We start from the raw sequence: 27,954 nt of genomic DNA, 5'->3' as shown, positions 1-27,954 counted from the left end.
AAATAAAGTTTTTTTGTCAGCCAGTCACCTGCTTCGTTCAGCATCATAACAAACATGGCGGCAGGAGGCGGCTGACTGAAAAGGAACGCTATGCATCTTTAGCAACCGTTTTCCTCAGTAATAGATAATCTCCTCTCGTTGATCACAGCATGGAGCCCGTCCCGTTTACGGAGGAGGTTTCGGAGAGAAAAGTATCTGTTGTCGGCTCAGAGTTGGTGGAAAACTACACTGTAAGCTCCGCTCCGCTCTTTCTAGCTTAATACCAGTTAGCTTAGCTTGTAGCTCTCCCGGCTTCCAGGTCTATCGGAAAAACAGCGAGTAATATTTCTGAGTTCCCCAGACAGTGGGTGTGTTGTAGTGGACTTAACATGGAGATGGATTCGGGCTTTATGTCTTTATTCTTCAGAGCATGGTAAAAGCAGCCGAAAGAGCAGCTCACAGGCTAACTGCTAACTGCTGCCTTAATTTTCACACACGGTTTCGGTTGGGTTACAGTGTTTCCTCTTGAATGTGTAAATCTGATAGTCTTTTACGGATTCAGTCTTTTTCTGTTCCTTTCTTGTATGACAATGTGCTGTGTGTTGTAACGCTCTGTGCTATTTAATGTGGCTGATAACCCGATTTGCTCCTGTTGCCTCTTGTAAGTTAAATCCTCTCTCAAGACAGCAGGACAGAGAAAAAACACCAGATTTTGAATTGATTATTAATATAGGTCACTCAGCTTTAAAAACAAGTAATGTCACCACACGTTTTCATCTGAATGGAGCTTAATATGGGAGAGTGATTTGTTCGCATAATATTTTTTTTGCCATGTTTTTCTGAATTGAAGAGACGCTTTTAATCCACAAAGAGCCTGAATGCTTGAATTAAGTATCAACTGTCCCCCTAGTTCAATACATTTTTATTTGGTTTAGGTGTGATACATATGACGATTTCTGCCATTTTTGTCTAGTGAGTCACCACATAGCCACCCTGACTGCATTTTCAATACAACAGCTGTACGTTGAAGTTCTTGCTTCAGGAAACATTTGGGTTCATCTGATCCTGGAAACAAGCAAACACGTATAAGTGTGCTGTGAATTTTCTGTTATTTGGTAAAATGTTTTAACGATTTCATGAATTTAAACCCACTTAAAATGTAATTGGTCAAGAATATTTTATTATAGTCTTGGTGATTTTCCTTTGGCAGAAATTCCAAACCTCTTTGGTGGAGATCAAAAATTTTTATATGCAGGAATCCTCTTCTGGGTCACAGATTTTAATATATGCTTCTCTGATGTTTCAGGTCTACATCATTGATGTGACAGATGGACAGCACAGGTGGACTGTGAAGCACCGCTATAGTGATTTCTATGACCTCCATGAGAAGGTAATAAAGTGGGCCAGTGAGCAGCCTTATGCCTCCATCAACAGTTCAGTTTTTTAGTCTGAATCCTCTAGTAAACTACATTCACAGGGCTTACACAGAGAGATGGACACATTCACACTTATGAGCAATTTAGAATCACCAGTTAACCTAACCCCTGATGGTGGATTAGATTCCAGGCTCTTCTTGCTGTGAGACAACAATGCTAACTACCTTTAGCACTTGTTGTAGTTTTTTTCTCTCGTTTTAATAGGACAATTTACGGTCTATAAATTGTGTTCATAAAAATATCTCTAACAATTTCCTCAAAATTTTTTTATGTCAATTTCTCTCTTGTTTGAATGGCATTCTGATAAGTCTTATCAAATTACAATGATATAAAATGGAGAATAGCTACAACTTTTCATGTTCTCTGCACCTAGGAAACATTTGTTTCTTGGCTGCAGGATTGTTTTATTATGAAAATCAAACCTGGTTTTACTCCTGATGTTTGTTTCCGCTTAAGCTTACGGCAGAGAAAAAGGTTGATAGACGACTGCTTCCTCCTAAGAAGATCTTGGGAAAGAACTCAAAGAGTCTGGTGGAGCGGCGGCAGAAGGAGCTGGAGCTCTACCTGCAGACTCTTCTCCAGCAGTTTCCTCAAGCCACGCCCACACCGCTCACCAACTTCCTACATTTTCATCTCTACGTGAGTACAACCTATAAACAAGTGTGCAGTTCATGATTTAGAATAACCTCAGTTTGGAGTGGAGGTCTGTTAGGTCTTCACTACAGCAAAGAAAACGAGGTCAGAGAGTCATGCTGGTTGATAAGATCTAGATGTTCCCATTCATTTTAAATCTGTTAGACACTTTTGAGATAAAAACTCTGTGCAGACTAGTCAGGTTCTTCAGACAAAACCAGTCAAACACTTTTTTTCTTCCTATTTCCACATACGACTTCGTGTTGAAACAAAACGTTAACTGTTGACACAGCAAGACTGAACTATTGAACTGTTTAGTTTTGTCCTGCTGTCTTGATTAGATTGACCTTATTTTGTGTTAAATGTTTTGCACTTAAGTTTCCCAACTTAGAGTTTTTTTCTTAAATAGAGAATCTACAAGCAGTAGCAGTAATATCTCATTTTTATTTTTAACCATAACATATTTACATCAGTTCATCTCTCAAATATGCTCCTGATTTTGAGAATTTCAAATTTATAGAGCCAAAGAATTACAGTATAATACCACAGTAAAACAGTTTTGTATCTCTCTTGAATGTAAAAGCATTCCCTTCGTACAATCAGCACAATTACAGCTATCAGTAGGTATAAGCTTCAGTATAACATTATAGAAACAGGTGTCAAAACACTATCCTGAAGTGACATAAGCCCAAACACATGGCACCCACCCCTGAGAAAAAGTCTCTTCATTTAAGATTAACGTCAAAGCAGTTCATCACAGTAAACACAAAACACATCCATCAGTTATAGGCCTGATTAAACAATTTCCAACATCGTATTTAAAAAACCTCATAATATGTAGACGGTATGTGAGGATGTAAATCATGTATAAAATATATATAAAGTTTAAAACATTATTAACAATTTAACCTCAATCGCAATAAATTACAGACAATGTTTCAAATAAAAAATACTGAGCCCTTTTCATGAACTCGAACTGAGTGTATTTTATTGGACTCTTAAATAATACAAAGAAATTATTTAGTAGCTTTTATGAAGGAAAGTCATGGTGAAGTGGATTATTCTTCCATTTAAGGGCTGCAAAACGTGCTGATAAAGTCTAAAAAATACATCATGTTTGTACGTGTCACAGTGTTTTGCACAATGAATGCTGTTTTTGTAAGAATTGATCACGTCATGAGTTTGGCTGCAACTTTCATCCCGAGCTCTGAGTCATTGTCAGTTTTACAGCCTTCTTACGGATGAAGACATTACCCTCGGTAATGTTCTAATCCCACAGCGTCATCCCAGCAAACAATACTGAATAACCATCTTTAACTGGTCTTTTCTCAACGTCTAGGCTTGGTTGAAAACTAATCCCAAAGTTCACTGTCACCTTGTTAGATTTGATAGCTAGCCTGTTTTATATTATCCTTATACAGAGTTCAGCAAAACAAAGCCCTTAATTTAGACAAGAGTGAAAACATCTAAAAAAACTGATCATGGATTTCTCACTCTGTGGCTCATTTCTCATCATACTGAGCTGATGGATTATACAGGTTAACATCAGGAGGCAGAGAGCTGATGGTTTTGTTAGGTTTGTCACAGTTTCACACGAGTTCATCATGTAACAAATTTAGATGTAGATAAAATCTCAGTGCTACACGAATGGCCCAGTTGCCCATTGAAAGAAACCACTGGGGTCTCTGTAAATGAGCTGGGCTGAACAGTTGATAAAACTGAATCCATGTATCAAGAATAACTATTATATTCTGTTTCTTTGTATTATATATTTTCTGTGACTTAATTTTCTTTGATAGATCAGTCTTGTATAAAGCAAGTGTAGTCTGATAACACACACAGTGGTTTGAGGCTTTGTGATGACAAAGACAGTGATCACATTATGACGATAATGGATTAACAACAAGAGGCCACTGTTTGAGAAGCCTGCACGGCAAAGCACACACAGGAAAACCTCTCATGTGACTTGAAGTGAACAGCATGTGACTGTAGCAGATAACTTTGTTTGGAATGATAGTGGGAATCTGTATCTTCTGTTTAATGTTCGGTTACATCGAAGTGTAATGTGTTTGAAAGGAAGACAGCTGACAGATCCAGGTGTCTGCAGGCGTAGCTCTAAGTACTACGAACCAAACTTTTTTAAAACATGGTTGGAGGTTGATTTGTGTCAATGTTATTTGAAGTTTAAAAAAAAACTTTTGTGAAAGCATCAGTAAAGAAATGATGATCAGCTATAGTGATGGGAATCATAAACCGGTTGCATTTGCATGGCTCCAAGCTTTTTTTGTTTATAGATCATTGCTGGCGTATCTTTCTGTCATTTTGCATTGTTTAACAGTGACGTAAAACTCATATCAGTGGAGTTTTTTGCATACCTCAGTCACATGCAAGCCTTTCACTCTGTGTTCAGACTCAGAAACTTCAAAGACCTTTTTTGCCCACATAGAAAATAGATCAGGAATCAATATAGAGTGTGACCTATGATCTGCATCTGCGTCAACATTGGTATCAAGTCAATTTACAGTAGAAGAAACAGAATTAAAGAAATATTAGTAAAATACAAGGATGGTAGGGGGAAGTTACAATAAAGAAGAAACTGAACATTTTTGAAAGGTGATTAAAAGTGATTCAGTAATTCAGAATCTAAATGTAATATAATAAAAAGCTTGAATGTAAAAAGAAATATTTTCTATTTGCTGTTACTCAGACAGACGATGTCTAACAGAGGTTAGAGAACCTGAGGAGTAGCAGCTCTACTCTGAGCCCTTCCCAAACGACTGGACTCCTCACCCTATGCTAAAAAAGCCTGTTTCCACCGCTTGTATCCGTAATCTCATTCTTTCACCTTTAAAAGAGCTAACAATAAAAGTGTTAACAAAAAGATCGGGCCTAGATTAACAGATTTAAGGTATTTGTGAACAAAAAGGCTCCATCATGTGGCAGATGGTGGCTAACATTTACAGTGCAACAATTTATCAGCACTGTGCATCAGTGACAGTGTTAACAATTAGGATAAACAACTACTATGTCTGGTAACAGACTAATGAAAATAGCGCCGATTATATAAAATCTTATCTCAGGTGTTTCTTATTGTGTCATCGTCCAAACACGACCTAATGTTGTTAATTCAGTTAATTTGTAGGTGATGGCTCCATGTTCAAGTAACGACAACTGTTAGTTATTTTAAAGTTATTATAATTTTTTTTGCTCTTCCAGGAAATCAATGGCATCACTGCAGCGCTGGCAGAGGAGTTGTTCCATAAAGGTAGGATAGCAGACACAGTGGACCTGCTTTAGAGGTCTTGTTAACATCTGATTTGTAAATAACCGTTTGAAGCTGTATATGTGAACATATAACAGACTTCCCTGCAAAGAAAATAACAAGTGTGTAGACCAAGGGTGTCATACATGTGACATGTTAGGGTCCAAATAGGCAGACAGTGTATTTGCAGTGTGTGAAAATTGTATAGACCTCATTCATAATTCTATTTTTTTTTATTGAAAATGTTTGAATCATAAATATTGACTCCTGTGTGAGGATGCCACTGCAGGATTCCACTCAGCATTTATCGAAAGTTTCTAGATTTCAATACGTAGTAAAGAGTAAAGTACAACTGTGTGTAGCTCCATAATACTCTAAAATTGTAATATACATGTAATAACTGTATACTCAAGCAAAATAAGATAATATATAAGATTTTTTTCTAAATGTTTAAAAAGATGGTTCATGTTGTTTATTATACGTTTAAGTAATTGTGGAGCTCTTTTTTGTTATTGTTTGTTTTAAAATGAAAAGAATGAAAAGATGAATTTGACACACCTGGTTTGTACAGTGAGCAGTGTCACACTGTCTGTAGGTGAGCAGCTGCTGCAAGCCGGCGAGGTGTTTTCTCTCCGTCCTCTGCAGCTCTTCTCCGTCTCCCAGCAGCTGCGGATGGCCAAACCAACCTGCTGCAATGGAGATGCCAAAACAGACCTGGGACACATCCTCGACTTCACCTGCAGGCTGCGATACCTCAAGGTTATACACCACTTATACACCAGAAATCCCTGTCATGTCGTTTCCCTCTGAGCAGCAGAGGTAGTGAAGGCTCTCACTGGTTTTTGTCTTTGTTTCTCAGATTTCTGGTACCAGAGGTCCAGTAGGAACCAGTAATATTCAGGAGGCGAGTCTCCCCTTCGACCTGTCTGTTTTCAAATCCCTGCTGCAAATAGAGGTAACTGTCTCTCTGTCCGTGAAATATGTTTTGTCTGTTTTTATGTAACAATGTGATTTATTAGTGGATACAACGAGGAAAGCTTTACTGGCTTTGCTAATCAGTGTGACAAAGTTTTGCTAAGCTTGAACATTTGCTGGAAGCTCTTCTCGGATTTTCTTTGTTGCTAAATATAAATCACTGATTTTGTTTTTGTAAATTTGCTGGGAGGGTTAAGAGTTAAGGACATACAGTATGCATGCCATAGGGTAGAAGAGCTGCTTGGCCTGAATTGAACTGGTCACACTAGTGTTAGGGTTGAAAATGATTAAATAAAGCTGTTTTTATTATTTTTATAAACACAATGCAATGTGCTCATAAAAGAGTTGGTGCTCCGTGTTTTGAGGGTCAAAAGCTTTGTCCAGTGGTATGTTTGAGCTGAAATTTTGAGACTGGACGTAGCGCGCTTGAGGGTCCTTTTTGCTGCGTGTTTACCACAGAGCACACAACAGTGTGTACTCTTGTTTTTTGTTTTCTTTGAGTAAAAAAAAAAAGGTAAGCTTGTTATTAATCCATAAACTGTACAGGTGCCATTCACAGACACTGTAAGCAACAGATGAATAAAACTTGAATTTTATACACTAAAATTGAAGCATACACTTCTTGGATAGGCTCTATCTCACAACAAGCCATAGGGAATTTTGGGAATTTTGTTAAATTGATTCCAAAGGCACCAGCAGCAGAAACATTATTGTGAGGTGCAGTATGGGGACTCCAGTTAATGAAGACGAGGCTGGCAGAGCCTACGGCTGCCTATGAGTGGAGCTGATACCTATAAATACCTGTTATTAGAGTCATTTGATGTTGAACTAAATTGTACTTTTTTACTTGGAAGATAAAAACTCATAAAAAGATAACAAACAAAATAATAACTTGTTTCTTTGTGTCCAGTGTGAAAAAAAGCTCAGCTGTTGATCTGAATAATTTTATTTTAATCTGAATTTCACTTCAGAGTTCAAACAGAAAAAAGAATAGGAGATCAGAATCAGAATACTTTATTGATTCCTGGGGGAAATTATTTTTTTGTTACAGTGCTCCATTATAAACCAACATTAACAAGACAGACAATACGCTAACTAAGAATAGTACTATATATATATAGTATTACTATATATATATATAGTATTGCTATTACTATATATATATATATATATATATACACACACACACACACACACACACACACACACACACACACACACACACATAAGTCACTCATTAATAAATAGCTGGAAAAGAAACATGTGTAGTTGTAGCAGTAACCAGTGTGTTAAGTGGATGCGTTGTACAGGGCGATGGCCACAGGCAGGAAAGATTTCCTGTGTCGTTCAGTGGTGCTTTTCGGTAATCTCAGTCTCTCACTGAACGTGCTCCTGTGACTGACCAGCATGTCATGGAGTGGGTGGGAGGTGTTATCCAACATTGTCTTTATCTTGGACAGCATCCGCCTCTCCGACACCACCTTGAGGGAGTCCAGCTCCATCCCCACAACATTACTGGCCTTACGGATTAGTTTATTGAGTCTGTTGGCATCTGCTACCCTCAGCCTGCTCCCCCAGCATGCAACAGCATAGAGGATCGCACTGGCCACAACAGACTCATAGAAAATCCTGAGCATTTTCTAGCAGATGTTGAAGGACCTCAGTCGCTTCAAAAAATAGAGATGACTCTGGCCCTTCCTGTAAAGTGCTGTGGTGTTTTTAGCCCAGTCCAGTTTATTGTCAATGTGTACTCCAAGGTATTTATAGTCCTCCACAATGTCAACACTGACCCCCTGGATTGAAACAGGGGTCAAGTGTTTCCTGGTCTTCCTGAAGTCCACGATCAGTTCCTTGGTCTTTGCCACGTTGAGCTGCAGATGATTCTGCTCACACCACGTGACAATGCTGACGCAGTATCCCTTATCACTCTTTTAAGTTTATCCAAATGTAAATGATCAGTGGTAAGATAAGTCCTTCAGCTTTTAACACACGGACCTGCCTTAGTTTTGTTTTTTGCTGAACGTGCTTACTCAGTCTTTGAGTACTGGTGTAAAAGGACAGAGGATTTGCGTTTAAGAACGTCATCAGTTTAGTAAACTGTGGTGGGATGTTATCTTACAATGTTACTGTTGTGTCTGTCTTCAGATCACCGAGTGCAGCTCTCAGCAGATTCTTGGTTTGTCCTCTCTGAGGTCGAGCTTGGTGACGATGAGCATCCATCGCTCCACCGAATCTATGATGGTACATTTTAGATCAAATACAGTACATGTCTGAGTATTACTGTTGTATGTGGCACTATACTGATACTGACGTGTGTTTCATTTATGTGACACCTCAGTCTGTCCTCGTCCCAGAGGCGAGTGAGTTCTCGCAGTGGGAGCCTGAGGGGGTGGAGTCTGGGTGTCCTGTCACCGCTGTCATCCCTGTGTGGAGAAATCTCACCACGCTGGACATGAGTCACAACTGCATCAGTAGCATCGACAGCTCAGTGGTGAGACACACACCCGCCAAAACCTGCAACATCAGCAGCTTCACCCAGAGTTCAGTCAGTAATTATGTTTAAAAGCAGTTTTTGTTTGTTTTCCTAACAGTGAAATAATGGAAAAATACACCACATAACAGATAAAATGTTACATAATAACATTACCAGATGATACACATTGTAAGTTTTTGTCTGTTTAATTAAACAACATAATAATGTGAGATTTCTGCTGTAAGAAAAACAACCAGAAAATTTCCACCCAGATATCGTAACACACTGATGGACAAAACCTAACACCAAACTACATAATGCTGATTTTTTTTTTTCACAGCTCTCCTCCGTTATTTTCAGTCACAGAAACAAGCTCCAGTTACAGCTCCTGAGAATCGACCTATTCATTTATGTCCCCCGTAATGGACATGACGTATTAAATAGAGAACATCTTGGGCTTTCCATTGATATCTGATGTGTTTGGGTGGCCTCTTTTAGCCCCAAAGAGACAGGAAATCACAAAAAGTTCAATGGGAAGATTGTATATTCCTCGGTTTTGCATGTATATTAGTAAAGGGGACATATCATACTTATTTCACCATCATATTTTTTCATTATTTAAAACAATCCTTGTTTATTTTGTAATGGGAAAGTTTTTCCCAGTTTTTTAATGCCGTTCCTTTCAAACCAACTTTCTGCTTATTAGCTGTCACTTGCAAACAGAAGGTTTAAGCAGCAGCTCTGTGATGCTTCTGTGCTCACAGCCAGAGCCCCGTATCTCCACACTGAGTTTATTTCTCTTGTAGAAACTGATGCCTAAGGTGGAGTTTCTGGATCTGAGCTACAACCAGCTGTCCTCAGTGGAAAACCTCCAGGTATGTGACAGAATGAAGAATGAGGACAGGTCATGCCTCATTTGACCGTCTGCATAATTCCTGAAACATCCAAAAATATTTTTATAGTTGATAAAATGAACAACGTTGTTATTTTCAGGATGATTGGACAATTTCTATAGTCTTAAATGTCACTGCAGCAATGTAGTGGTGTTAAATGTGTGTTATTTTAAAAAAATGTGTAAACAGAAATGACCTCCTTGTGTTCACAGCACCTGTACAATCTGGTCCACGTGGATCTGTCCTATAACAACCTCCGGGTTCTGGAAGCAGCTCACACTCGTCTGGGGAACATCAAAACCTTGAGCCTGGCTGGCAACCAGCTGGACCGACTGACCGGTCTCACCAAGCTCTATTCTCTGGTCAGCCTGGACTTAAGCCACAACCAACTGGCACAGGTAAGTACACCAAGGACACCCTGATGGCCATGTGGGAGAATACAAAAACATTTCTCTTTTCATGGTTTGTTGCAAGACGGCATATCTAACATTTCCTCCTCAGTTTTTTTTTGTTTTTAACATTGCTGTGTAAAAATTGTATTAAAAAACTAGAGAAAACAAAAAACATGTATATAAAAGATGTAAACGAGTATTGAAATGATTAAACCTGACATTTTATTCTACCTTACATAATATATAGGGCTTCTTCCTTCTCAGTTTGTATCCTTTTCTTGAAGAATTGCCTTAAGAAGTATAAACCTGCTGTACCGAACAATAAGTCTGATCATAGCTTTAAAAAATCTTGATATTTACAAGAGTTCGTTAACACCTTGGTTTTTAAACGCCTCCAAAGAGTTTATATGATTCCACTGTTTCACCCTTTTCTTAGCAACATTACTTATAAAATACTATTTCATGCTTCAGTGTATAGAAATATTAATGGATAGATTTGCGCTATCATTTTACCAGAGCTGGATATGGGTTCAACTAAGAGGATTAAAAGTTTTGGAACTAGATCCAGGAATTAATGTAACATAGAACATAGTGTGTGTGAATGGGTGGATGACTGGGTGTGTAAAGCGCTTTGGGGTCCCTAGGCGGGACTAGTAAAAGCGTTATACAAATACAGGCCATTTACCATAGAAATAATAAAAACTGAAAGACGTCCTCTTAATATTAAAAAAACCCCAAAAACATCATAAACTAAGTTCTGTCTGGACCAAAGATTTTGATTCAGGTGGGGTGTGCAGCCTTGGCTGAGGTTTGCAGCATCGTGTTTTCACCGTGTGTTTGTATTTTTCTAGTTGGAGGAAATCAGGAACATCGGCTCTCTGCCCTGTCTGGAGAAACTCAACCTGTCCAGTAACCCCATATGCATCATCCCAGACTACAGAACCAAAGTCCTGGCCCAGTTTGGGGATCGTGCAGCAGAGGTGTGCAACCAGAACCTACCACACAATATTATTCCTCCTATGCTATTACTGTTTCGGCAAACACAACCTTTTTTTTCTCCACTCCTTTCTGACTGCTCTTACAACAATACACTTGCATCATCCACCTCACCACAGTGCCTGTCTTTCTGTTCTCCATGTTTTTATCTTTGTGTTAATCCTTTATTTCTTTCTATGTTTTTAGGTTTGCCTGGACTGTAATGCGACGACGGAAAAGGAGCTGGACACTGTGGAAGTGTTGAAAGCCATTCAGAAAGCCAAAGAAGCCAAAGATCGCATGAGCGGCAACGACAAGAAGGTAGACTCTGTCACCCTAAGGCCCACCGAAGGGCTTAGTGTCAGTTTGTGTAGTTAAACTAGCAGCATTCATGTAAGTTCGTGGTGAAACATGATAAAATTTTCACAGTACATATTATTATTGTCTAAAATTATTCAGTCTAAAACGATGAACAAATCTATGTTAGAAAGCTGAAAGCAGTTGCACACTGATCAGCCACAACATTAAAACTACCTGCTTATAATCATGTAGGTCCCTCCCACGCCCCCAAAACAATTCTGAGAAGTAATATCTGTATTTTTATTGATTTTGTGTTTATTATTATTTTACATAACTGTATAAATCATGGGAAAAGTACTTATAATATCTTCACATGGGCATTATTGACATTTCCCTCATCATTACGAGGTTATTGTGACACTTGTTGTTCTGTCTGTATATGGGACCTCTGGGTTTGTTCTGTAGTGTCTGGCAGCAGATCCTTTGGGTCGGGGTTGGGACCTGTGAGTCAGGCTTGCTCTTCCCCTTCCCTTTGATGGGGCGGTCACTTTACCTTAGGGGGTCGTGCCTGGACTGCAACAACATTTGAGTGTATCTCTGATTGTTATGAATGACTCAGAATTTCATTGTAACAAGGTAATTATCTTTACCTGTCTGTGGGTTTAATGTATGGCTGATTGGTGTACTTGAACACTGAGAGGAACCAAACTGATGTTGTGCACTGATGTCAGTCATATGTGACAGATTCTTGAAGTTATTATTGTAGGGTCTGCCTTACAATAGAAAGCGCCTTGAGGCGACTGTTGTTGTGATTTGGTGCTGTATAAATAAAAAAAATTGAAATTGAAGTCAGACTGTGCCTTTGTTAGTTGAACTGTGTCATCCTATCTTTTAGATAAATTAACCCTGAAACCTGCTGTAGTTGTTTCATAACTTTAACCTGATTGTAGCTCAATCAATAATCATGACGTGTACAAACCCACCAGTTAGATGTAACTAACATAGTTTTTCTGACATCATATTATTTACTAACGGCTCCTGAAGCCGTGAAAGTTTAGCAGAGGTTTTATTAGGTACTAATGTTAATTATTCAGTGTAAGGCGCTGTGTAGTTTTCTTGGTAAATAAGGAATTGCAGTTGGACACCACCTTCATGCTAACATTTTCTGATTGAACACATATTGCACATCAGCAGTAGAATTATTCAAAATGCATCAAATATAAATAGATCGTTCAGTGTGGAGATAAAAACTAACACACTGCAACATAACTGATTTATGAGCTAAATCTGTGTTTAAGCAGCTTTTGCATGTATGTATTACAGGAAGGAAGGCAACAAGTTTAACAAATTCAGGTCAGGAATTTCTAAATGACTTAGGGTTGCTGTTTGGATATTTAGCCTCCAAAGTAGTCTTTACTCATAACGGCCTGCGAAGCTTCAAAGGTTTCTCACACAGGCTACAAACACTGACCAAACTTTAGCCAAATTACAACTCGTTTATTATTCGTGAAATACATGTAATAATAATAATAATGCATCTCGTCTCATTTAAACAAAGCCATAATAGAGTCTGGAGTATTTTACTAACACTAATTCTAAAACATGCAGTAGGCTTAGCAAAGGGTCATAACTGACTCTGTGTGGATGACAGATATATGCCCTAAGTCCTCATACGTGTATCTTGACACCACTTAAGAAATTGTAAAAATATTAAGCTGATTCCTGTTTAAATGACAATGTTTAAAAGTCATTGACTGGGAACCCAAATATTTTAATATCTCTTCAAATTTACAAAGCCTGTCTATAGGAGCAAAATAGCAAATAAAAGAGAGGCACACAGAATATTCACTGTAGTTTGTTAACTGTTGAACCCTTGGAAGCCTAATAGGAATAACCCTTAAAACTCTTTATAGAAGAAAGAGTTAAAGCTACAAAAAATGTCAGTTGTTTAAACTATAGGCACACAGATTTAGCTCATTAACTTCACTGTTATACAGTGGCACCAGACTGCTACAAATAGTTTGGTTTTTATGTTTTTTGTTTATATATCATCAGAGATTGTCTTTAGATCTTTAAAAAAAAAGGTCATTTAAATAATCATGCTGCTCTGCTGCTGATGGAGCTGCTGGTCGTAGAGTTGTGATGTGATGTGTAGATGACTGCTGATCTCTGAAGGCTTCCCCCCTCTCTGTCCTCCCGTCAGATCAGTGAGGAGACCAGGCTTTCTGCTGCTGTACCTCCTCTCCTCTCCTCCTCCTCCTCCCCTCTCCCAGCCTCCTCTTCCTCTCCTCTCCCATCCACCTGCTCTCCCTCTTCTGTCGCTCCTCCCGCTGCTGTCACATCCTCCTCCTCTTCCTCTTCTACCTCTTCGGCCCAGCAGGCTGCCTGCCCCAGCAAAGGTAATCATGTATGTATCAGGCTGTGCCATGCTGAGGGAGGGGGGTGTTTGTTTTTGTTTCTAATCAAGGACAGCAGCCAAATGGTTCAATACTACTTCTAAATCATTTATAAATTGGGCGTTGATCAACAAACTAATTAAGTTATTGTGAAATGAATACGTTTGAGTTGAGTTTTAGAAATTTCTTTTTACGGCATCCTTGAGTTTCCTACAAAGCAGATAGGATGTTGAATTCATGCCTAAAAGCAATTGTTGCATTTTATGACAGTGTGTAAAATCTCACTGCTAGATCACTAGCAGATATCAGATTGCAGTCAACTGAATTCTGATTTAATGCCCCTCCTAATTAAAGTGCATAATCCTAGCTACGGTGGCTGTGATAGGACAAACATGCTTCAGTCAGTAAAGAGTTAAAAAATATAAAATGTAAAATGTACCTCATAATTGCCACGGCCGGTCAACCTTCTGCTGCTACCGTTTGTGTAAAAAATAAATAAATAATTGAATATAAGTACAGTGGTCCCTCGCTATAACACGGGTCACCTTTTGCAGCCTGGCTGTTTCGCAGACTTTTTTGTGTGCAATTTTGCATGTGTTTTTTTTTTTTTTTTTTTTTTACAGCGCATTGTGTTCTCCGTCCTGATTGGCTGTAGACCATTGTCAATCAATCTCGTGCCGTGTCTCCTGTCAGTACAGGATGCGTCCAGCTTGTCAAATTTAAACAAATCTTCGATCGCTAGCAGTGTGACTCTGAAGTGCTGTACTGTATGTTTGTAAGTTTTCTCCCCAACAAACACAACAATGTCGACGAAACGTCGTCACCTGCGGGTGCCTTTGGTTTCATTCTATAATACTGGACTTATTTTTCTACAAAGGTTTGAACTTTGAGAGTGTTTAAACAAGAGATAATAGTGTGAAAATGTTGATGCCTGTCTGAGAAAAGTGTTTAAAGTCTGTAGTGAGGGGTTTTACAGCCTTAAAACATCTATAATAATTGAAAACAATTAAACTTGGCTACTTTGCGGATTTCACCTATCGCGGGTTATTTTTTAGAATGTAACTCCCGTGATAAACGAGGGACCACGTACTAAATAAATCAGGAATAATAAAAAGACATGGGTGTGCAAAATGTTTTCTGGTATTTTATGTTTTTACCCCTGAGTCACCTCAAAACTCAGGCCGCAGTTCACCTGTAGTGAGTGTAGGCTGTCCATCTGCTGTTTACCTCAGCTGACAATATGCCGGGTCTCCGCTACTTTTTACTCTTTAAGCTGTAAAAGTTTGTGAAAAGAGTCAGATATAAGTGGATGAGTCAGTAAAGCTCATTTCTGTTGAGGATATCCTGAACTTTTCTGTCAGTCATGCGTCTCTAGCTACATACATAAAACGCGGCTAAGTGGAACAGTGATGAAACTGTACACAATGTAAAGCTCATAAACTGCTCTAACAGCTTTCTGTCCTCTGGTTTGGAGAGGCTTTCTAAATAAAGACAAGTCTCTCTGAACCAAACTGTAAAGCCTTTCCTCCAGCTCAGACTTGGAGATTAACAGCCCTCATAACACTTAATTTTCACTCTTTTTAATTCTTAAATAAAATCTTGCTATATCTCAAAACAAAAACCATTAAAAAAAGCTTGATTCCAGACCTAAGAATTACTGCTGGTATCATCTGTTTCCATGTTACATCAGGAATGGAGGCATCATCTTCATTGAAGGGACAATTAAACAGCTGGTGGACATTATATGCATACATACATACATATGTGTGTATATGTGTATATATATATATGTATATGTGTGTATTAGGGGTGCAACAATACTCGTATCGATATTGAACCGTTCGATACACTGCTTTCGGTTCGGTATGCATATGTATCGAACAATACAGATTTTTATTTATTTTATCAACTTTTCTTCTGACGATGCTGTCTGTGTTGAGAGCTCAGTGGATCTGCGTTCGACAACTCCGCCTAGGCTGCACTGTCGAGCGCAGATCCACTGCAGCACAAGCTAGCAAGACAGAAGCTAAGCTCATTGCAACATGGCAAATTGAACCTCCCCCACCCTCATTCAGATCTGGCCTTTGGAACTATTTTGGTCTTCATGTGAAGTATGACCCTGAAGGTAAGCGGGTCATGGACAAAAGTAAAACAGTATGTCGGATGTGCCACGCAATGCTCAATTACATGGGTGGGAACTACTGTGTTAGCGCAGTTTGCTCGTTAACGTGTTGACACCGTCCAGCCCCACGCACGGGGCGATCCGCGGTAGCTCGTTAACGGAGATTTGCCGTGTTGTGGCGTTAACGTCATTTCAGACTAATGCTGACAGCACTAGTGGGAACAAAATGAATATGACTGCACATTTACGCCGACATCATCCTAGTGCAAAGACAAGTGGAAGCAGACAAAAACAACAAGCACGCATGCTACAAACTTTACCCGAGTCATTTAGACAGCCGTTAGCACATGATTCTCCTTATGGGGACCTGATATGTTTAATATGCTGCTGAGAATATAGCCCAGAAGAAGCGTCTAGTATAGCTTTTATTTTGGAAAGAGCCATTTCTCTGTAATAAACTCTTTTTCAAAGATGAGTGATTTCTCGATCAGATAGATTTATATTTTTATTACTTTGTTGTTTCAGCAACATTAAATTTAAAAGCTGTACTTTTGAGTTAAAATATATATTTATAATTTTAATAAATGATAAATGAAAAAAGCATGAACATTTTTTTTGTATCAAAAAAATATCAAACGTGACAACCGTGAATTTTGTGTATTGTTGCACCCCTAATGTGGATGGATGGATGGATAGATAGATAGATAGATAGATAGATAATATAGTGGTTATGAAGGAGGTGGAGTTCAATAGAATTTGACCATTATAACATGGGAGTCTATAAGGATTGACTCAGTTATGGAGCCAGCCTCATGTGGCTGTTAGAGAAACTGCAGTTTTTACATTTTCTGGATTGGCTTCATTTTTCAGCCCCAGAGGTTATAGCTTGATAATACCACTGCTGACATTAATGTTTTGCTGTAGTTCCTGTGACACCTGTTCACTAACCACCTTTTTACAAGATGTGGATACTAATCTTTCAAAACTAAACATTTAAGCATGTTTGCTGATCCTTATTTATGGCTATTATTTTGTGGAACGTAATTCCATTTGTTAATAGAAGTTTATGTACTTAAATTGAAATGATTTAGCTTTTAACCAAGATGTGATACCCTCAAACCAAGGGTATCACACCTGCCAATGATTTCACCCCCCAGCATCGCTGTGTTTGCTTTCCTGTTTCAGATGTGACGAACAGAGAAGAAGCCCCAGTTCCCCCCAGTGTTCCCCCTCCTGTGGATCCTACACCTCCCCCTGCAAGCTTTAGCACCAACACACACCTCCCGTCTGCTGACTCTGCACAGGTTAAACACACACAAGCATTGGAAATGGGAGGGGTCTGTTACCATCACACCAATAGGATATTAGTTAGAAGGGGAAGTGTTTGGTTAGATGGGAGGGGTAGTATTGGTTACTTCATTATAAATGATCCTAAATTACATGTATTACTTTAAAATCTTCCTGATATGTTTGTGCAAAATGTTTGAGGGTTGCTGCTAATTTTAGAGAATGCAAACACATCAAAGGAACACAGTAAAATTCTTATTATATTATCACTTTGGACAGGTGAAAGCACAAGACTGCATGTGAGGTGTTCAGGTGGAGGTAGATCTTGTTTAGAGTCAGCTGATCTTTATTGTTGTGTGTCTTTGTGTTTTCAGATGCAACAGCCTGTTGTCAGTTTGTCTGAACACACTCACTCTGGGGCTTCTACAAGCATTACTACTGTTACTACTTCTACCTCTGCTACTGTATGGTCAGTATCAGATAATAGTGCTGTTACCATAACATTTAAAATTAAAATTGGCTTTTAACATCTAATATATACGGAGATTATTGAGTTTCAGTGACAATTATTCAACAGCAGAAATGTGAGTGAATAAGTCTTTGTAGAAGTCTCACTATTCAACGACAGCAGTCTTGCCAATCTTGGTTTTCTGTTGATATTTGGATGTTCCTGTGTAAATGAGTTGGGATAGAAGCATAGCTTTACATTGAAAAACAAACCAACAAAAATGTGCATCTATATATTCATTCACCAGTCAGGCCTGATTAAAAAAATAAACTGAGAGGGGAAATAAGGCTATCCTCCAGTCTTACTTCTATAGTGCTTGAGATGACGTTATTGGCTCAGTCCAGGGTGAGTGTCTCTGGCTCCTCCAATCAGAGCCCTGGACAAAATGCCCCGCTAATTACACATACAATAAGAAAACGTAAAAAGCACACTTACCAAAATTTTTCTATGATGATAATTACTTGAAATATGATTAGAGATTTGTGGTTTTAAAGTGCTTTGAGTTCTCAAGGAGAGTAGAACCAGTCCATTCACCATTTAGATAGACCTGCCAACACACTCCTGAAGCCGTTGGGAATTGGGGATTGTAAATATGCTCCCTGAATTCATATATCAGCAACAGCACAGTATTAAACAGGTTTGTGACCCGTGACTTGTGGGTAAGGGGCGTAACCATCATCCTCTTTTTGGTGATAAGAGTGTTTTCAGTGAGCTTGTATTTATCTGACAGTTAACACATAAGCAGGATGAGCTAAACTAAGCTGTGGTAACAGTATTTATGAGCTGACATTTTTATCTTATATTAAACAAAAGCAATAAAAAAACACATCTGTTTCTCCTCTCTCCCCCCTCCAGTTGTGTCTGCTCCTCTTCCTCATCCAGACCCGTTGAGGCCAGTTGCTCCTCGTGCAGTGCTGCCTGGTGTCCTCTGCTTCCTTCTCACCTGCTTTCCCTTTCCTCCTCCAACAAGGACTTCATCACCCAGCTTACGCAGCATCTCAGCTCCACCCTGAGGCAGCAGAAGATGAAGAAGGAGGGGGAAGAGAAGGAGCAGGAGAGGGAGGAAGAGAAGAGCTCTGAATCCAGAGAGGTTCAGTCTCATGTAGAGGGCACTGAAGTGGGCAGCCCCAGGTATTTAAACCAGATATATTCTGTTACTGAATTTGAGGATTCCAGAGATTCCCACTGAATCTGCAGAGTCAAAAGGTTTCTGAGATTCTAAAATTTCTTTACTGTGTGTGAAATCCTCTATAATTCATCAGATCAATGTTATATTCCAGCTGTTTTTAAAAACTATTAGAGAAATGATCCTTTGGATGCACATTTATAACAACAGACAGATCATTTTAGATAATTAACTTATAAACACGGAAGAAATTCATAACTTAAAAGACCTGAAGATGATTTTTAGCTCATTCTGTGTTTATTACTCCAGTCCAGGGTCCACTGATGGCTACTTTGAGATGAGTCTGGATGACTCTGTGGAGGAGCTGGTCGGCCCCTCCTTCATGTTGCTCCCTGCTCCTACTGCAAAGGAGCCTGGTGGCCATCAGGAGGAGCAGAGTGAGGAGAAACAGGAAGAGGTCCAGGTCCGCCGGGTTCTGTGGTGCTACTGTGTTCAGGTGGAGGAGGAGGAGGTGAAGCAGAAGGTGGCATGCCTGGTGCTTGCGGACCAACTGTTGGGCCTGCTGTGCTCATCACATGATTTCAGAAGGGCCAATCAGAACATGGGTAAGCACACAGTCTACATGCAGACTGGAGCAAACTTGGAAGCTGTTTTGTCATTTTTATCTCCATCTGACGCACAAATTCGATTTAGAAGAAATCTAGTTAACTTCTACAACACTTCTGTTATAAATTAACTGAGACTAACTAGATTTTGATGTCACTGTTGGTTTCCAACCCAATCTGATGAGAAAGATATAAAAAAATCTCACAAGGTTTAATTTGCAAATTGTAAACACTGGATGGTTTGGCTTCTTAAATATAAGGATTGTTATTTTTTTTATTATATGGCATATCTTTATGTGTTAAACCTTTGAGAGAACACTGCAAATGCATGATGTGTAGTGCTGTAATATTGAATAAAATATTAAGATGTGTGTTTTGTTTTCCTGTCTGTAGACCAAGATCTGAGTCTGCCTTTGGAGGAAGTGCTGTTCAGCCTCCAGGTGGACCTCCTGCTCCCGTACTCCCAGCTGTCACTCTCTTCCCAAGCTGAGCTCCCAGACTCCTGTCTTGCCTTTGGACTGCAAGAAAAACCAGCCTGTTGGTTCTACATCTTCTCTGAGGTTGAGGAGCTTCAGCAGATTAGATCTGAGCTCACGGTGCTGCTTCAGGTCAGAGAGCAACACATAAGCCGCCTCAGTTTAATATTCAGATGCAGTCAGTGGTTTTGAATATTTGTATTTGTATTGCATTTTATCCATTTCAGATTCTTTGATTGCATTTTTAAAGATAAAAATAGAGCTGTGAGTTTATTTTATTAACTTACCATAAGCCATATTTAGAAACAGGAGCATGCCTTCTTTCTTCCAGGTTGACCCAGAGCTCTCCAACACTCGTCAACTCCTTCCCCGCTCACTCATCAACTCCTGGGAGCTGGAGGAAAGTCAAGGGGCACAGGGAGGCTATCCCGTCCTCTTCATGCCCTCCTCTTCGTCATCTGCCCTCAACACTAATCCCCTCCTTTCAGACATCTTATCTGAGGAGCCCAGCCTTCCCTCTCTGCTCTTCCTCACCCACCGACAACTGTGGGTGCTGAAGATGGACTTCAGAGAGCTGTCAGAAATAGAGAAGCCCAATGCTGGCCTTCGTCATCTCTCCTCCTCCTTTTGTAGGCTAGTCCGTGTACCCCTCGGCTCCGTGGTGCTTCACCCCAGAGAGAGAGATGCTCAGGTGGGGGACAAAGTCAGCAATGCATCCTGCTCGGACCCACAACATCCCCAGAGGTAAAGATGGTGTGAGTGGATGGTGTAACTCTAGATTTGAACTCTGACATGTATGTTTATGTACTAAATCGATAATTTCATTAGTTTATATAAAATTATTAGAACAAAGCAAAGAAATCTGAATATATTTCAGCACCTGAGGAAAAAAAAGATGATGTGAAGTTCAGGGACAAGAAAAGCTGTTGGTCATTATTAACCATTATGCCTGTTGGAGCGTTTACATAACTGTATAAATGTATATAACTGGAATATGTGTTTTTTAGTGTCATAAAACCACAACACAGCAATGATTTATTTAATAAAGAGTTTCTTTAAGCCAACTCTGACCTTATCTACAAAAAATATCTTTGTATTTGAAATGATGGCTACATTGATGGTTTTTATATTATGATTAATTGTGGTTATGTCGTGTCTAATCAGTAGATTTCTTTACAAATTAATCATATTCAACTTAATGTGATTCCTCCAGATTTAAAATCATGAATCTCTACTATTTATTTATTCCATAACCTAATTTGAAACTCTTTAAGTTGAATCTTTTGTATAAATACTATAAATAAAAATAAACAGCAATAAACAAAACATTTTTTTCCTTGATTTTCTTTCTTTAAATCTGTGTTAATCTCTTTTTTTCCATCATCGTATTGTGTCCACTAGGAGGAGTCACACTGTGGAGCTGCTGCTGGGTGATCACAGGCTGCTGGTGTGCTTTCCTCTGGTCCAGAACAAGAGCTCCTTTCTGGGGTTGCTGAGCCAACGAAGGTCTGCTCTGGAGGGGCTGAAGGTGGTGGCCCTGCCCCGGCCCTCCAGGCTCTGTCCACAGCAAGGTGAGTTCTCACAAGGTGAAGACCAGACTCTATTTTTTCATTTTGTTTGACCTCTTCTGGTTTCTTTTCCAAGATTTACAGCTCTGTTGTTGTGTCCTCAGGTCGTTATAGATCCAGAGACCAGTGCTGTTGTACCAATACCAAGCAGTCACATGGCTCCAGCAGGTACAGCCTTTAAATATTAACATCAAGTCTAGAGTAATAGAATTGTATTAAAGCGGAAAGTCTGCATTTCAACCACACCTTGATGTGGTTGACAGAGGAAAACCACAAAGAGCTGTGTCATTGTCCAGATATTTATGGACTGAAATGTTTTTCTTTTTGTCTTTTCCTTTTCTTTCACAGCTGGGACTCTTCCCGTCTTCACATGGAGGAGAACCAACCCTCTCCCCACCTCATTCCTGGTCTGTCACCGGGTCTGAAGCTCATGGCTGGATTGGGAGAGCAGCAGCTGCTCACCTACTTCCACAGATATATAGCACAGGTAAGAAACCCTTTTTTGAAGCATATGCATTACAAGAAATCACTCTCTGAGTGATCACTTTGCTTGTAAACAGAGCTCAAATCAGAACACAGTAATTTTCTAATAACTCATGTTTGTAGTGATTGTGTTAGATAAATAAACTTTAGGACAGGTCTTAAATCTTTATTCTATATTCTATGAATCATTTTTAAAATATATATATCATTTATATCAGTCTGAGGCGGAGGAGGTGAGACAGGTGCTGTGGCTGTCTGTGATTCTCTACAAATCTCCTGAGACTGAACTCACCTGCTGTCTGCTACTCTCCACTGATTCAATCTACTTCCTGTTGGAGGATTCGGCCACTACACTGGGTCATCACTCAGGTAAAATTTACTCATGTGACTGGTCCCCGGTCAACGGGACGTTTATCCATCACTGTGTCGAGTCATTCCTGAAATTTCTTTTCTGAATTATTGCGTTTTTTGCAATTGTTTGTGTGTCCCTGAGATCATTTTTGTTAAATCTCGATTCCTTTTTTCTTTCTGTCTGTTTCTGTCAGTGTTGGACATATCAGACTCTGGAGATCCAGACACATGTCTGTGCTGCTGTATGTCCATCAGACTCTCTGATCTGCTGGCCGTCAACGTTGGGCTGTTTGATCAGTACTTCAGAGTCGTAGGTAGGTGCTTTTACGCCTGTTCTCTCATGACATTCCAACATTATATTTTTATTCTTGGACTCAGCTAGATTAGCTTTGCTTTTTTACTCATACTGCGAGCTGTGTGCCTGTCCTATTAGATTTATCTCCTCTTACTGAACGCGCAGCACTTTCTCATAAAATAGAAATTTATTTGTGGTGATAAGGCAGGAGGCGTGTGTGCACGTAAAGACAGGAAACTGCAATTTTTTTTAAAGGAAAATAATAAATAATACCATTTATTAAAACAAAAAAAACTGCCTAAAAATACATTAATACCCACTGTGTTACAAGCAAACCTGAGTCACACATCCAGCAGCTGCACATCAGCTCCACCATCTGGGAGAGTGTCAGTAGTGCTTGTTCTGTTTTTGTATGTGTAGGGACACATTCCTATAGTCAACCTGCTGCAGAGTGATTGGTGCCAGCTGGTCAGTGGCGCCCAAACTTTGAAAATGATAGTGATGGGTTTTCCACCTATAAATTGGCGATTTATTACCGGTAGATTAAAATTAAATAATTGTGAAAAAAAAAAAGTGTTATGAGTTTCCAGGAATGAACTGCGATTTAACTTGGAAATTCTTGAGTATTTTCTTTTTTTCAAAGAGTGACCTACCATGAGCAAATAGTGGGGGGGGGGAAAAAGCAGTTTGAAGCCTGAACTTTTACATTTTGGGCCATATTTAATTTGCACATCCATCTATGTATGTATATTTGTATGACAGAAAGTAAGGAAAGATGTGATGGGCCCCCTTTAAGAGTGAATTGCTTTTAAATAAATAAATAAATAGTGTCTGTATGATTTTCTTAGCTTTCCATCGATTCTCCCTCCTGTAGGTCACTCAGCAGATCATGTGGTGTGCTGTCTGAGCAGGGACAGCTATGGCACGAGCGTTTTCCTGCAGGAGCTGATGTCAGCTCTCAGTCTGCAGCAGCAGCTTCCTCCTCCAGAGCCATCCGATCAGGACTTCTACTCGCAGTTCACCAACACAAGCACAGGTAACTCGGGCAACGGTGCCATCTGTTGTCCTAGTAAGAGTGAATATATAATATTAAAGTATAAAACCCACATCTTGTTAACAGACAGCACTTCCTCTCTGTATGGATCTTGATTTTCTCTGACTTCTTAGACTTTTATATATCATGACACTGTGAAGGGACTTATTCTTGGTTGCTTCATAGATAACATCATAGTTCAATATATTCAGTAAAGATTACTCTTTATTGTACAAAATGAAGAACTCAAGAATGTTGAAAAACATCTATTTAAGTGTTTATTTTTGTAATGTATTATTTTTGACCAAATATAAAATCTGTACAGACCACCAGTAAGCAATGATCATCGTAACAGATGTAAATTTGTCTCCCCCTGCAGGTAAGATGCAGAACTACGAGCTGGTCCACAGCAGCAAGGTGAAGTTCATTTATCCCAGTGAGGAGGAGATGGGAGATTTGACCTTCATCGTAGCAGAGAGGAAGACTCCAGCAAGTGTGGCGTCCTCCTCCCCATGCTCCTTTAACGTCCTGCTGTACCTGCTGGTCTTCCAGGTAAGAACTTCTTCTTAGAGAAACGTTGCACACAGGAGCGGAAGCAGGATCTTCTCAGGCTAACTCAGTGTGCACATAATTGCAGCCACAATGAGCTTGTGAATATAAAAGGATCTATAAATGAGAAGCAACATTGGATGTTCATGTCGATAGAAACGTAACTTCCAGTTAATGTTCACACTCCTCTGTATCTGCTAAATGTGTGAACGGGCTACTGTGGTAATAATGACACTGTGAGCATTTTGGATGACAGTAATTTGGCCTCCAGAAACATTGTGATAAACTCTTAAAGCTGTTTGACTGTTTGGCTGTTGCTGAAAACTGATGTTCTAGATAAAGAATCAAATCCAGTCTTGTTTTTCTGGTTTTATAATTCCTGTTTTCAATTTCTGAGCTTCTTGGTTTTCTCTATTTTTATTATGATTATTTTCCACCAGGTCCAGATCCCCAGCAGTCCACCCAGCCAAGGCTCTGCACTCTCAGGCACCTCCTCTTCTGATTTAGGCTCTGCCCGGTCTCCAGTTCTCCAGCCCAGGACTCTGATCCTAACCAGCACCGATGTGTTCCTGCTGGATGAAGACTATGTCAGCTATCCACTGCCAGACTTCGCTAAAGAACCTCCATCCAGGTGAGAACAAAGAAATAAAACCTTTTCAAACAGCCTGTATACAGGGGTGTTATGATAGAGCAGAATTATGCACGACAACGGCCTTAAAGTGGGGAGGAAAGTCCAACAGGTATTAGAAAATTAAAATCAATTCTGTGTTATGCGTCGCCCCTAAACTTGGTCTGAGTCACAAGTTTGCCGCAAGAAAAAAAAACGTTGTTTGTCCTCGTCTGCAACAGAAAAAGAGGAAGAAGAGGAGACAGAGACCAGCTGAGATTGTACTGTGCAGACAGCTTAGTCTGAAATACTGAAGGAAAACGCACAGCTCAAGTCTGTGCTCAATGAAGCCAAAGAGGAGAAGCATCAATTCAGAAACTGTCAAGAGGAACAGGAAACTGTAACATACTGGCTCTTTTTGATTGTTTAGGTTCCAGTCCGACAGTTCCCGCTGATCCCGAGCCCACATTTTACTGGCCCTTCTCTTTATTTTCACATATTCTTTTAAATATGTTTTACAGTCTGCACGCTCCATTTTAAGTTGTAAGTTCACCACCAGCATCACTTTCCTGTTGTGTTCTCCACACCGTGGATAGAAGCCTCTTAGTTTCAGTAACCTCACATGTTTACTTTGATGTGAAAATAGACTATTCCCAGGCTCAGTATACATTGGAAATGCATGTTTAAAGCACTAGTTAATGAGTTGTTTTTTTCCTTAATAGAAATAAGTATAACTGGATGTTACTGACGGTTGCAATCTCTGCAGGGAGCGGTACCAGCTGCGTGAGGCCCGGAGGATCCGCGACCTGGACCGGGTGCTGCTGGGCTACCAGACGTACCCCCAGGCTCTGACTCTCGTGTTTGACGACCTGCCTGGCCCCGACCTCCTCTGCCACCTCACCATGGACCACTTTGCTGTCAGCAGCAATGAAGCTAATCCCAGAGGAGGTGTGGCCAGCAGGGGTGCAGAGGGCGAGGTGCAGTGGTGCATTTTTGTCCCGGGAGCCGACAGCAGAGAGAGGCTGATTTCGCTCCTCGCTCGACAGTGGGAGGTGCTGTGCAGCCGAGAGCTTCCTGTTGAGCTCACGGGCTGATTGGTTGACAGCGATGACAGACAAATAGGTGACTGCTCAGCTGCTGGTTGGTGGGTGGAGTCATCATGTGATTGGGTTCATTTACACATGGACTCAGGGTTTGATTGGTTTAATCTCAGTGTTGGGCCATGGAGTCACTGCAGGAGGGACATCGGGAAGAGAAATCTGATCTGAAGATGAGGAGAGATTTCTATGCGGAGGATGAAAACAAAATTAAATTTCCTCCCTTTTTTGGTTAATAATTGACAGAAATTAATAATAACTGGGGTGGAGTCGTGGGTGAAAATATTGAGACTCACTGCACTCGATGATGAAAGCATTTCTGTGCTTTTGGGGGGGGGTTTCTTTGAAGATGGAGGAACAGGCCACCGATTGAACACAGTTTGAAGCTTAGTGAGACTTTATCCTGAGCTTAGACTTCTCACTATCAGTACAATTGCGGCCCAGTCAGATGACGGAGGGTGTCGACTCTGGTCAGAACACAAAAAGGGTACGTCATAATGGGCGAAAACCAGTGCTGTGACTTTGGTTCTTCCACTTCTTTGATGTTGACCAGTAGAAGCGCAGAATGCCACTAAGCTGTTTATAACTAAACATGATAGTGATGTTATCAGAGTTGTTTGGATTATTTTGGCCTCCTGTAGTGAGCGGTACCAGCTGCGTAAGGTTGGAGGACCCACGGCCTGAATCTGCTTTGCTCTCAACAGGTGTTTATACATAAAGAGAGTAGAAGTAGTGACCAGAGACCGTGAAGCATCAGTGAAATTCAGCGACCTGTAGTGATGGGGTGCCAAATAGAAAAGGGTTATCAAGGCTAATGGAGAGCTATGTGAAGCAGAGCGGGGGGACAGAGTCACGCACAACACTTTGGTTGCTGTTGTCTGTTTACATTATTTCCCAGGAAGTTTCTATATGACGCCGCCTTCCTGATGTTGTGAGAGATGAACATGATTGGTCATAGAGCAAAATGTCAACCGTTATGTCTCTCAGGCAAGAAAATGCAGGATTTTATGACCCTGCAATCGCCTAATCTGAGACAGTGACCACCGTAATTTGAAAAATCTGAGCCCAGCAGTCATTCTTCTTACAGATTGGTGGGAATCTGGCTCCGTCCCCCTCAGTAGTGTCTGCACATCACTGGATTACAGTGACAGGAGACAGGAGAAGAGGCCCGTGACCTTGTACGAAGCCAAAATCCTGAGACTTTTTTTTTTTTTTTTGGCACAACTTCTCCTTCTTGTAAAGCATCTAACCATGCATTGTATATTCTTTTTTAATTTTTTTAATTTTATATTTTTTTTCTTTTGGGGGGGGTGTTGTAGATGTTGCACACACAGACTGGATTTGCACAGCATTGGGCGCTGCAGAGGGTCCACGGGAGCTCCAATACTCCTAATTCAGGATTATGTTCTGGTTCATCTTCTAAGACTCCGTCTTATCCACAGTCGGATCTGAAGGTGGATGACCTCCATTTGCTGGACATGTTTAGCCTAGCTTAGCACAAATACTGGAAACAGAGGGAAAAGGCTAGCGTAGCTTTATCAAAACAGGAAAGAAAACATTTAAATAACTCCAAAGTTATTTGATTTACTTGCTTTTATTTACTGGCTTTAAAACCAAAAATAGCTTTCGTGTGTGTGTTCCTATTCCTTTGTGTGTTCAGCCTGACTGATGATAAGATCGGGGGGTTTCATTTGAAATAGCACAAACACACAGCTGCTCGGCACAATCTTCTCTCTGAACATTTTATTTCTTGCACATTATAACTGATGAAGCAGTATTACTGAACTGTATAATGAAGCTTTTTAATAATATGATATTAATATAATTGTTGCTTTTGGACAGACGGATGTTTCCCATCCTGAAGCTTATTTTGTAAAAAGACACAAGGGTCCTGATATTATTATCATCATGAACTCTGAAATGTAGTATTATCATTGAGTGTTATTTTTAATATATTTTGCTTTGTGTTTTATGTAATTTTGTTTTTCTTACAATACAAATGACACATAGGATGCTCTCCCACCCATCACCACTGTTGTTTAACATTATTGGGCATTGTAAACGGGAAATACCACTGAATTAAAATGAAACTGAAAGCTTTCCCATGAAATATTAATTCCTATTTTGGCGGTT

The 27,954-nt window shown here is 39.9% G+C and overlaps 1 protein-coding gene across 1 annotated transcript; it reads left to right on the top strand.

Moving 5' to 3' along the window:
• The first annotated feature begins 29 nt into the window (after nt 1-29).
• Nucleotides 30-27,937, top strand: nisch (nischarin). Its single transcript, XM_084929099.1, has 28 exons — nt 30-230; nt 1,286-1,369; nt 1,872-2,054; nt 5,265-5,313; nt 5,906-6,069; nt 6,170-6,265; nt 8,431-8,526; nt 8,624-8,776; nt 9,565-9,633; nt 9,864-10,049; nt 10,895-11,023; nt 11,226-11,339; nt 13,522-13,717; nt 17,022-17,140; nt 17,498-17,592; nt 18,487-18,762; nt 19,067-19,362; nt 19,756-19,970; nt 20,170-20,582; nt 21,240-21,409; nt 21,511-21,574; nt 21,755-21,893; nt 22,108-22,258; nt 22,435-22,554; nt 23,410-23,571; nt 23,948-24,120; nt 24,558-24,748; nt 25,491-27,937. The coding sequence occupies exons 1-28, from the start codon at nt 150-152 to the stop codon at nt 25,816-25,818; spliced, it is 4,512 nt and encodes a 1,503-aa protein (XP_084785225.1). The 5' UTR covers nt 30-149; the 3' UTR covers nt 25,819-27,937.
• Nucleotides 27,938-27,954: the final 17 nt, after the last annotated feature.

The sequence above is a fragment of the Perissodus microlepis genome, chromosome 5 (assembly GCF_051167445.1).
Source record: "Perissodus microlepis isolate ML-2025 ecotype Zambia chromosome 5, ASM5116744v1, whole genome shotgun sequence".
Taxonomy (NCBI): Eukaryota; Metazoa; Chordata; class Actinopteri; order Cichliformes; family Cichlidae; genus Perissodus; species Perissodus microlepis.
Note: the sequence above shows the minus strand (reverse complement) of the source record. Positions and strands in the feature narration are given on the sequence as shown.